The following is a 12,413-nucleotide window of genomic DNA, read 5'->3' on the forward strand; positions in this document are numbered from 1 at the left end:
TCAAAATGTAATGAATAAAATGCTAAAATTGTTGATAAGCAAGCAATTATTTTAATAATTAAATATGGTCATTTTAAATGGATTATTATGATAATTCAAAATCAATTATTTCAAATATATTTATTTTAATGTATAATTCTATGGCTGGATGTAATAAGGAGTCAGGAAAAAATACAAAGAAAAATACAATTAATTTTGATGTTTTTAGCAAAATATAGTAAAAATGTATTTATTTATTTTTTTTTTAAATTAATAAATATATTTATTTTTAGGTAAGATAAACATAATAATACAATTTATCTCTAGTCTGGATGATTTAGTTCTTGTCACCCTGTTGTCCTCCCGTCATGAAAAAAGACTGTCCTCACTCAGGTCCGCATGGAGCTGGAGGGGGCGTGGCCTCCAGCTCCGGCTGAAAATCGGTAGAGGCGCTGAATTTCGGGAGTCTCCCGGAAAATTCGGGAGTGTTGGCAAGTATGCTTTAATACAAACACAAAATGAAAAGCAGAACAAGTCATAATACAAAATATAGATTTGCAAGGTCAAACAAACAATAACCAATCAAGCAAATCAAGTTAAGTTCAAGTACCAATGATTGTCACACACACACACACAAGGTGCGGCAAAATTATTCTCTGCATTTGACCCATCACCCTTGATCACCCCCTGGGAGGTGAGGGGCGCAGTGAGCAGCAGCCGTGGCCGCGCCCGGGAATCATTTTTGGTGATTTAACCCCCAATTCCAACCCTTGATGCTGAGTGCCAAGCAGGGAGGTAATGGGTCTCATTTTTATAGTCTTTGGTATGATTCGGCCGGGGTTTGAACTCACAACCTACCGATCTAAAGTACCAATGATTGTCACACACGCACTAGGTGTGGTGAAATTTGTCCTCTGCATTTGACCCATCACCCTTGTTCACCCCCTGGGAGGTGAGGGGAGCAGTGGGCAGCAGCGGTGCCGCACCCGGGAATCATTTTTGGTGAGTTAGCCCCCAAATCCAACCCTTGATGCTGAGTGCCAAGCAGGGAGGTAATGGGTCCCATTGTTATAGTCTTTGGTATGACCTCCTCATCAGACTCATCAGATGTGTCTGTGTTTTCTGGATGATAGTCCACGTTGTCTTCCTCCTCAGAAACCTGTTCATCCGTATCACTATGCTGCTCTGTGTCCTCTCCCTCATTTTCACCAAAAAATATTATCCCGAACTCCTCACTGTAAATCTTTTTTTTTCATTTTTGCATGCTGCAAATTGGAGATGTGCACTCTGCAAGTCACCAACTCTATACTGAATTGACCTCACATGTCTGGACATGCCTGTCTTTGTTTGTTTTAGTACTGGATAACAAGGTAAAATGAGAATCCCTTAAAGCTCCCATGATTGGTAGAGGAGCTGGCTGTCAATGTGTTCAGTTTTGGCTCTAATTATTGCTTTATTATCTTATTTTTATAATTGGGTCGAAACCGACCCTAAAGACACCAAGGTCATAATTTCAACCAGAGCATTTTATAATTTAGTGAAAAAAAAAAAAAAAAAGTTTTATTTTGTTGAAATATAGGTTCCTGACAAAGTCAAAAAGCCTTGATGCAAAAAAAATAAATTAATGTGGTTCTTTTATGCATTCAAAAACTAAAACGGGTCGGTGCCGACCCTAACACAAGACGAAGGTTAAAACAGGGGTGTCAAACTCAAATACAAAACTGAACAAAGCCACGGGCCAAGGTTGAACAAATTAACCTTTTAATAGGGACCCAAACAAGTTTTGCATTGAATATTGAACAAGCAAGGCTTATAAAACTTTATAGTGACATGCAAAATCGAGTTTCAAATAATAATAATAATAATAATAATAATATCAATGGCATATCAAATACAATTTAAATAAAAATGTAATGCCTCTTTTCTATTTGCAGCCTTCTGAGGTAAATATCAACATTAACTTTTTCCATAGGCTAATAAATTTTAAAATAAAATAATGAATAAACCAACCATTCTGGACTTTAAACTGCTCAGTTTGCAACACACTGATCTAATCTAATGTGCCCAAGCCAGATACCTGCCATCTTTTCTTGGATGCTACTTCATTAATGTCGGGGCTCAGGCTTTGAGCTGAGGCAACCTTCATTATCGAACGAAGTTGTTCATCAGTCATTATATCCCGTATTCCACAGTCTTGGGGGCGTGCCTTACAGGCACTGCTTTTAACATCCTCTACTAGCTGACGTCACGTCCGCTTTTCATCCCTTCTAACAACGTGCCGGCCCAGTCACAAGATATGAGCGGCTTCTGTACGCACACATACACGAATGCAACGCATACTTCATCAACAGCGATACAGTTTACACTGAGAGTGGCCGTATAAGCAACTTTAACATTGTTAGAAATATACGCCACACTATGAATCCACACCAAACAAGAATGACAAACACATTTTGGGAGAACATAAATACAAAAATAAGTTCAACAAAAAGTGTGTAAACATGCATAATTTTGTAGCTGTCGTAATTTTCTCAAAAGCCCCTGGCCATTGGAAGCAAATCACTCACAAACTTTAAAGTTTGTAGACTTGGGAGAGATACTCCGGTGCATGCGCACTAACAAAGTATACCCATTTTCCCGAACTGTGATTAGGAACCACAAAAACACAACAACAAACAGGTTTAGTGAGACGGCGAAAGCCAGCAGACTGAGTGTGTTTTCTTTCGCTTTAAGCCTTTAAACTGATTACCGCTCAGAGATGCACAATAGTCATGCACGGCGCATTACGCCGGGCGCGCGCACAGGCGCAAACACTCCAATGAGGCGCGCGCACGTGACAAGGGAAATGAGACGCTAATCTGAAAATGACCCGATTTGTGTGCAAAGTAAAGTCATTTTAGTAATTCACTTACCCATCTTCTTGTGTATCCTGACGATGAAATAATATCAAAGAAGGCCACAGGTTGTGCGATGGGGTCGGGTCACAGCGCCCGATTTTAGTAGCCCCGAAGAAGATATCGTATATGGGTTATACTTGTATAGCGCTTTTCTACCTTCAAGGTACTCAAAGCGCTTTGACACTATTTCCACATTCACCCATTCACACACACCTTCACACACTGATGGCGGGAGCTGCCATGCAAGGCGCTAACCACGACCCATCAGGAGCAAGGGTGAAGTGTCTTGCTCAAGGACACAACGGAACGTGACTAGGTTGGTCGAAGCTGGGGATCGAACCAGGAACCCTCAGGTTGCTGGCACGGCCACTCTCCCAACAGGATTATAGCCTTGCACTTGTTGGGCTCGATAGTGAGCTTCCAGCTTGTCGAGAATGCATATATGTTTAAGAGTTCTTTCTTTAAACATAGTCATGTTTAAATCAGCTAGTGTTTTTCCATTTGTACTCTTTCTTTCTTTTTTTTTTATCTTATGTCCGCATGTAAACTGTGTGCTTTACCTTGAAGACTTGGAATGTAGGAGTTGGAGGACTCCCTTATATCTTATCTGTATTAGAACAATGAGGCTGTATTCCTTTCTGGAGTGCATATTCAAGAAGTTAATAATAATAATAATAATAGATTGTATTTGTAAAAAGCACTTTACATTGAGCAAACAACCTCAAAGTGCAACAATGTATTGAAAAAAATAAAAATAATAAAAAGATTAAAAATATAAAATAAAATAAAACTAGAACAGCCTAATAGCTAGAACTAGTATTCATATATATCTAAAAAGGCTTTTATAAAAAGAAGGGGTTTTAAGCCCTTTTTAAAAGCATCCACAGTCTGTGGTGCCCTCAGGTGGTCAGGGAGAGCATTCCACAGACTGGGAGCGGCGGAGCAGAAAGCCCGGTCTCCCATAGTTCGTAGCTTTGTCCTCGGAGGTTGGAGGAGGTTAGCCTGTCCGGAGCGGAGGTGTCGTGTGGAGGATTTGGGGGTGAGTAGTTCTTTGAGGTAGAAAGGGGCATTTCCATGGAGGCACTGGTGGGTTAGTAGGGAGACTTTGTATTCAATCCTGAGTGGAACAGGAAGCCAGTGAAGGGATTTGAGAATTGGTGTGACGCGGTCGTATTTCCGCACTCTCATCAGGATCCTAGCAGTACTATTTTGTATGTATTGCAGCTTCTGGGGGGCAGCACGGTGCCAGAGGGGTTAGTGCGTCTGCCTCACAATACGAAGGTGCTGAGTAGTCTGGGGTTCAATCCCAGGCTCGGGATCTTTCTGTGTGGAGTTTGCATGTTCTCCCCGTGACTGCGTGGGTTCCCTCCGGGTACTCCGGCTTCCTCCCACCTCCAAAAACATGCACCTGGGGTAGGTTGATTGGCAACACTAAATCGGCCCTAGTGTGTGAATGTGAGTGTGAATGTTGTCTGTGTTGGCCCTGTGATGAGCTGGCGACTTGTCCAGGGTGTACCCCGCCTTCCGCCCGATTGTAGCTGAGATAGGCTCCAGCGCCCCCCGCTACCCCAAAAGGGAATAAGCGGTAGAAAATGGATGGATGGATGGATGCAGCTTCTGGATGTTCTTGCTGGGGATCCCGACAAGAAGTGTGTTGCAGTAGTCTAGCCTGTTGTCTCTGCCTGTTTGAATGTTAGACCATCCCGAGATGACGGTATGACTGTATTGATGTGGGCTAGTCTCCTGAAGCTTTAGTAAAACTTGATAATATTCCTATTCTGTCTTGATGGTCCTTCTTACTCTGCATATATGTCATCTGAAAGAACTTGGGATTGACCAGTGACTTTAATTCCCTGGGAGGTACACTGGTCAGACGCAACAAGTTCTACTTGGAAAGTCAAGGTTTTTCTGAAGTGATACTTGGTGAAAGACGTTTGAGAACCACTGACTTGTCATCTCATCTCACAAGACAACCGGACTAAATTGCTAATATTTTTTGGTAAACTGCAGTAATAACCTCCAGGCATAATCAAAACAGCTTCGGGTTTAATGATAACTTTATTAGAAAGACAGATCAAAGGCAAATAGTCGCAGTGTATGTTCCAGTTTACAGAGACGTTACAAAGCAACAAAGCGCTGCTGCTGGCGCATGTTCAAATGTGGACTTTTGGAACCAGTCATGCAAGAGAGCTTCTTGTGTGTTTTGTGTGGTTGAACTGAGTTGACAGGCATTAGAGGAACTACTGCACCATGAAACATTAGCCAGCTGGGGGCGCAAACAAAAACGCATCAAGAGAAACATGCAAGTAGGCACTTGTTTGAACCTCTACTGTACGTCATCCTTCACCTGGGAGAGACGTCACAGTAAGTCTCTTGAAGTGTCTCTGGAAGGCAGTGCACATGGCATTATTTAAGGGCTGTTAATTAAAAACTTGTGCTTTTAATGTGCAAAATAATTTAAAAAAAACCCTTCACGGCCCAGTCGGACTGCTAAAGCTTGAGAGGAATGACAGGCCAGTACTTGGGCTGCTTGAGGTCACAGTTCCTGTCAAAAGTGAGCTGCATGGACGTCTCCATGGCCAGGATCTTGGCGGCGTCCTCGCCATACAGCTTCTTCATCTCAGCCCGACGCCTCTCGCCTGGCCGCTCGCAGGGCGGGGCCGCGCTGGTTCGCCAGGAGACGCTGCGCAGGTCCTGGTCGGCCGGGACGTAGCTGTCATGTCGCTCTGCTTCAATTTGCTGCTGCTTCCCTGCCATGGAGATGATAATAGTGATAATTAGAGATGTCCGATAATGTAGGACTGCCGATATTATCGGCCGATAAATGCTTTTAAATGTAATATCGGAAATTATCGGTATGGGTTTCAAAAGGTAAAATGTATGACTTTTTAAAACGCCGCTGTGTACACGGACGTAGGGAGAAGTACAGAGCGCCAATAAACCTTAAAGGCACTGCCTTTGCGTGCCGGCCCAGTCACATAATATCTATGGCTTTTCACACACACACAAGTGAATGCATGCATACTTGGTCAACAGCCATACAGGTCACACTGAGGGTGGCCGTATAAACAACTTTAACACTGTTACAAATATGCGCCACACTGTGAACCCACACCAAACAAGAATGACAAACACATTTCGCACCGTAACACAACAGAACAAATACCCAGAACCCCTTGCAGCACTAACTCTTCCGGGACGCTACAATATACACCCCCCGCTACCCCCAACCCCGCCCACCTCAACCTTCTCATAGAGAGCATGTCCCAAATTCCAAGCTGCTGTTTTGAGGCCTGTTAAAAAAAACAATGCACTTTGTGACTTCAATAATAAATATGGCAGTGCCATGTTGGCATTTTTTTCTATAACTTGAGTCGATTTATTTTGGAAAACCTTGTTCCATTGTTTAATGCATCCAGCGGGGCATCACAACAAAATTAGGCATAATAATGTGTTAATTCCACGACTGTGTATATCGGTATCTGTAATTGAGAGTTGGACAATATCGGAATATCGGCAAAAAAGCCATTATCGGACATCTCTAGTGATAATAGTCAACAAAGAACCGCATGTCCACTTACTTAACTCTGCTCTGTGTTTCTCCGTCTGGGCAAAATACTGCCGAAGCTCCTCGCTGATCTCCATGTTGCTGACGTCGCATTCAATCTCGCAGTCCGAGCGGCTCTCCTCTTCTTCGCTGTCACTTTTGCTGGCGTGCCAGTCAGCGTAGCGCTCTTGGGTGTCGGGACGGCGCTGGGGCCGGTCGAAGGGGCCGTAAGCGGCCTCTAGGGCCTTTTGGTAAGCTCGCCTGTGCCTCTGCTGCCACGCCATCGCCTGCTGGTAGTGCTGCCAGTATCGACTGTACACAGGGCTGGAAAAGAAGGACATCTGAGATCGTATGTCCTCCTGCAGAGGAGAAGAAAGTTAGTTTTGTTCTTACTCTAAGAGATCACCAGCATTTGCAAGACAGAAAAAACATTGACGTAATCCCAACATACAATGTATAAAATAATATCAATACATCGCGATAGTCACGTAATCGATATCAATAAAAAAAACGTGTTTGTTAAAACGTTATTGTGGAGGGGGGCGTGGTCGGCGCGCCTCCTGCGGGAATGGAGTGTGTATGGCTGGCTTCGAAGACCAGCTGAGAGGTGAGTAGATTGCCCAGCTGGGGCTGATTATCTAATCATCTGTCGCCTTTATCAGCAGGGGCCGTGGCCATGAGCGAGGAGGTCGGATGAGAGCAGAGCGCGCACACCCGACGACAGAAAGAACAATCGACCACGAGCACACGAGACTGAAAAGTCCTGCACACGGGTGGTCATGCAAATAAAACACTTGTTCAAACCTCCTACCCGGGCTCAAGAAGATCCATTGGCCTCAGGAGAACCCTACCCGCATAGAGAGACATTCACAGTTATATATTTTTTTTGGGGGGTCAGAAGAAACCAAACTTACTGTTACCACTTAACAGTAAGTTTGGTCGCAACATCTTGCTGTCTCACTGTTGATTCTCTGCACAAAGTGACAAGAGAGAAATTAAAAAGGAGTGCTGCAAAGAAATTGTCCATAAAATGGGAAAAGTCCCCTCGACGTTAGGACTTTTTTAATTCTCTGTAACCCTTGCCCGCTTTTTATGTAAGTATTCAGGTAGGAACTAAAGTGCAGGATTGTATAAGTGTACAGCTCTGGTAATGGGTACATTCGCACCCACCTGCACAAATGTACTTCAAAATGTAACAATCAAAATAAATATGACTTTTTTTTGTTTATTAGGGCATGCATATATATAATATGCATTAGTTTGACCATTTAAAATCAACGATAATAAAAAGGAGATGCTTGGAAATAGCATAAAAATGCCCCAAAAACTTGGAAAAACGCGATTCATAGCGTTACTTTTTGGTGTAACCATCATGAGTGTTCTGTTCAGGTATATTTCTTTTATATTTTGATAAATCATCATATTTATGTATTACTAAATTTAAATATGTATTGATCAATCTTTAAGCTGTGTGTATTTGATTTCAGTTTGCTTTTGACATCTTATTTAGAATTGTAGTTGAAACTTTTACAACCTTGTGTTGCGCTCATGATGGCGTAACCAAACTAGATTTCATTTAATGATCTTATTTTGAATATTTATTCTCTTTTTTACATTTAGTATATTTAATTATTTATTTATAAACATTGAATACATTTCAAATATCAATAAAATGCAATTGTCTTCATCTTATATGGTAAATGGTAAATGGGTTGTACTTGTATAGCGCTTTTCTACCTTTTTAAGGAACTCAAAGCGCTTTGACACTATTTCCACATTCACCCATTCACACACAGATGGCGGGTAATGTTTAGTTACACCAAGTCATGAGCGTAACACTAAGCTTCATCACTTTGACTTGTAATATCTCTAATTCTGGTGGTGTTTTATGCTTTTTTCTTTTTGGAACATGTACTAACTATACATATAATACAATAAAGTCCCATATAAAATTATGTTTCTAGCAATACTTTAATTTTGCCTTTGAAAGTAACACTCCAATGTCCATTAGTGGAGCTGTACACATAAATAAAATAAATTACAAATTATAACAAATGTGCTACTAAATAACAATTTGGTCCAATTATATTTAAATAATAATTACTGCATTACAAATTCCTTTCCATAAATAAATGAGAAAAACAAACCAATTTCAATGTTAAACAGACCATGTAACTTCCTGGCTGTAAAGCTGCAGAAAATAGTTTGTTTGATTGAAACTTTTATTAGTAGATTGCACAGTACAGTACATATTCCGTATAATTGACCACTAAATGGTAACACCCCAATAAGTTTTTCAACTTGTTCAGATCGGGGTCCACGTTAATCAATTCATACACTGCAAAAACTGAAATCTAAGTAAGATTAAATATCTCAAATAAGGGTGATATTTGCTTATTTTCTGTCTGATAAGATCATTCTTCTCACTAAGCAGATTTTATGCTAGAGTGTTTTACTTGTTTTAAGTGTTTTGGTCCTGAATGATCTCAGTAAGATATTACAGCTTGTAGCTGAGATTTCATGACCTATATTGAGTAAAACATGCTTGAAACTAGAATATCAACTGTTGCAAAGCTGTGTCATCAACACTCACAAGTATAAAACTACTTTTTAAAGTAATAATTTCTTACTTCAAGCATGAAAAAAAAATCATGACTTTGACACAATTGTGTCTCATATTAAAACAAATGACAGCCAAATGTACTTTGCTGTTTTATTTTCAATGAAACAATAGAAAATACGTACTCATATAGTAGTACACTTGTTATTAGAGATAATACACTTGTTTTAATGTATTCTGGGGTTCATTGAGGTTAGCTAATTTGACTTGTTTTAGAAAGTCTTGACAAGCCAAATGTTCTTGCTCTATTGGCAGATAATTTTGCTTAGTTCAAATAAAATACCCCTAATTTTTGTATTTTTTATTCTTGTTTTTGAACACTGACTTTTTGCAGTGTAGTAAGTTTGACAGTTCTCTTAGGGATTGCACACTTTACACTATTTTGTTATACTTTATTAAGCATTTCTTACCTATTCCTTAGTTTTGCACATTAGTGAAGTGAAGTGAATTATATTTATATAGCGCTTTTCTCTAGTGACTCAAAGCACTTAACATAGTGAAAACCCAATATCTAAGTTACATTTAAACCAGTGTGGGTGGCACTGGGAGCAGGTGGGTAAAGTGTCTTGCCCAAGGACACAACGGCAGTGACTAGGATGGCGGAAGCGGGGATCGAACCTGCAACTCTCAGGTTGATGGCACGGCCACTCTACCAACCGAACTATAACGCCACATTAATTCAAGAGCTGATTGTTAAGTGTTCAAATGGATTTTAGAATTGTGTTTACCGTATTTTTCGGAGTATAAGTCGCTCCGGAGTATAAGTCGCACTGGACGAAAATGCATAACAAAGAAGGAAAAAAACATATATAAGTCGCACTGGAGTATAAGTCGCATTTTTGGGGGAAATGCATTTGATAAAAGCCAACACCAAGAATAGACATTTGAAAGGCAATTTAAAATAAATAAAGAATAGTGAACAACAGGCTGAATAAGTGTACGTTATATGACGCATAAATAACCAACTGAGAACGTGCCTGGTATGTTAACGTAACCTATTATGGTAAGAGTCATTCAAATAACTATAACATATGGAACATGCTATACGTTTACCAAACAATCTGTCACTCCTAATCGCTAAATCCCATGAAATCTTATACGTCTTGTCTCTTACATGAATGAGCTAAATAATATTATTTGATATTTTACGCTAATGTGTTAATCAGTTCACACATAAGTCGCTCCTGAGTATAAGTCGCACCCCCAGCCAAACTATGAAAAAAACTGCGACTTATAGCCGAAAAATACGGTACATTGCATGTTTTCCATGGTTGTGTTGACATTCTGCTTCGATAGCTGAGGGAATTACAATCAGAAGAATGCGACATTAAAAAAAAAAAAAAGTTTATTGTTTAATGTTTTTCTTCTGCTCCTTTGTCCTTGTTTTCGATAGGTCCAAAATATCAATAATTATCGATATCGACCGATATATGCTGATAGTTTTTAGCCGTATCGCCCAGGCCCTATTTTCATGTAGCTTATTGATAGTTATCATGCATGCACATAAGCTGCTTTTACCATGTTTGTCTGCTGGCAGCATCCACAGGGTCGCGCTAATGAGGAATTCTGAGGGGAAAATGCATAGAAAAACATAAAAACGGCACAAATATGAGCAAAGTGCTGTTATGTTAGCATGGCTAATGCTGCTCAGTAACAAATGCTAACAGTCGATGCTAACATTGCCCAACAATAGAAGCATGCGCAGTTTAACTTCACCCAAACAACGCCAACTTTTACCTGGATGACTTGGGGAAAAAAGATGATGTGACGTTAAAAGCAGTAGAGGTCTTCGTTGTCGTATTCACATTTTTAAGAGACACATTTTCCCTCGGCTTCAAATTCTACTTTAGACAACATTTCCCAGCATCCTCTGCGGCGCAGCAGGCAGCAACACAACATTGCAATTTCCCAGCATCCTCCGCGGCGTAGCAGGCAGCAACACAACATTGCACTGTGTCAGAGTGGCGCCGCTTAGTGGGCATTTTAGTTAGACAACTAAAAAAAATATATATCTATTTTTAGCGATTTACTTCTTACTTATAATCTTTGACAATAGTGTACCAATAATGTGGAACGATAAGTGAGCTGACTATATGACTGGATGTTCAAAATAAAATGCGCTGCTCTGGCCTGGCCGGAAGTGGAAACTATTTTGCCTGTCATTTATTCATCACGATTATTATCAAAATAAAAGACAAGCGATGAGATTAGGCTATAAGAAAACTTTTTTTTTAAAACAACAAATGCATTATAAGACAATGAAATGTGAATTCAAATACAACATAATAAGACGTATCCTCCTTCAAAACCGCACTTAAAGAACCTCCAGGCAACTTCAACCCTAAACTAACACCCTCCCCAGATTGTTAATAATCAAATTTAGATTCTCTCTCTCTCTCTCTCTCTCTCTCTCTCTCTCTCTCTCTCTCTCTCTCTCTCTCTCTCTCTCTCTCTCCCGGATTGTAAATAATGTGAATAATTCAATGTACCGTATTTTCCGCACTATTAGCCGCACCTAAAAACCACAAATTTACTCAAAAGCTGACAGTGCGGCTTATAACCCGGTGCGCTTTATATATGGATTAATATTAAGATTCATTTTCATAAAGTTTCGGTCTCGCAACTACGGTAAACAGCCGCCATCTTTTTTCCCCGTAGAAGAGGAAGTGCTTCTTCTTCTACGCAAGCAACCGCCAAGGTAAGCACCCGCCCCCATAGAACAGGAAGCGCTTCTTCTTCTACTGTAAGCAACCACCCGCCCGCGTAGAAGAAGAAAAAGCGCACGGATATTACGTTTCATTTCCTTTGTGTGTTTACATCTGTAAAGACCACAAAATGGCTCCTACTAAGCGACAGGTTTCCGGTTCATGAAAAGACGCAATCTCTCCATCCGCACACGGACTACTATTTCACAGCAACTGCCTAAAGACTTTCAAGAAAAGCTGGCTACTTTCCGTGCATATTGTAAAAACAAGATAGCTGAAAAAAAGATCCGGCCAGAGAACATTATCAACATGGACGAGGTTCCACTGACTTTTGATATTCCTGTGAACCGCACTGTGGATACAACGGGAGCACGTACGGTGAATATTCGCACCACAGGGAATGAGAAGTCATCCTTCACTGTGGTTCTGGCTTGCCATGCTAATGGCCAGAAACTTCCACCCATGGTGATATTCAAAAGGAAGACCTTGCCAAAAGAGACCTTTCCAGCCGGCGTCATCATAAAAGCTAACTCGAAGGGATGGATGGATGAAGAAAAGATGAGCGAGTGGTTAAGGTAAGTTTACGCGAAGAGGCCGGGTGGCTTTTTTCACGCAGCTCCGTCCATGTTGATATACGACTCCATGCGCGCCCACATCACGCTGGT

At 40.8% G+C, this 12,413-nt stretch overlaps 1 protein-coding gene across 2 annotated transcripts; it reads right to left on the reverse strand.

The window, feature by feature from the left end:
- Positions 1–4,915: 4,915 nt before the first annotated feature.
- gemin8 (gem (nuclear organelle) associated protein 8) lies at positions 4,916–10,978 on the reverse strand. Of its 2 annotated transcripts, XM_061985219.2 has the most exons (4): positions 10,781–10,972; positions 10,562–10,609; positions 6,458–6,782; positions 4,916–5,626 (listed from the first exon to the last, which is right to left on the reverse strand). In XM_061985219.2, exons 2-4 carry the CDS (start codon positions 10,562–10,564, stop codon positions 5,367–5,369), a joined length of 588 nt encoding a protein of 195 aa, XP_061841203.1. In that variant the 5' UTR covers positions 10,565–10,609; positions 10,781–10,972; the 3' UTR covers positions 4,916–5,366. The 2 variants fall into 2 exon arrangements, with proteins under 2 accessions (XP_061841203.1, XP_061841204.1); XM_061985220.2 differs by lacking the exon at positions 10,562–10,609 and having other exon boundaries at positions 10,781–10,978.
- Positions 10,979–12,413: the final 1,435 nt, after the last annotated feature.

The sequence above is a fragment of the Nerophis lumbriciformis genome, linkage group LG23 (genome assembly GCF_033978685.3).
Source record: "Nerophis lumbriciformis linkage group LG23, RoL_Nlum_v2.1, whole genome shotgun sequence".
NCBI classification, from domain to species: domain Eukaryota; kingdom Metazoa; phylum Chordata; class Actinopteri; order Syngnathiformes; family Syngnathidae; genus Nerophis; species Nerophis lumbriciformis.

Excerpts from the sequence above, each read along its gene's own strand:
- gemin8 (XM_061985219.2), bottom strand. Across the intron at positions 5,627-6,457 it reads GAAACACAGAGCAGAGTTAA|GGAAGCAGCAGCAAATTGAA; the intron begins GTAAGTGGACAT and ends TCTCCATGGCAG.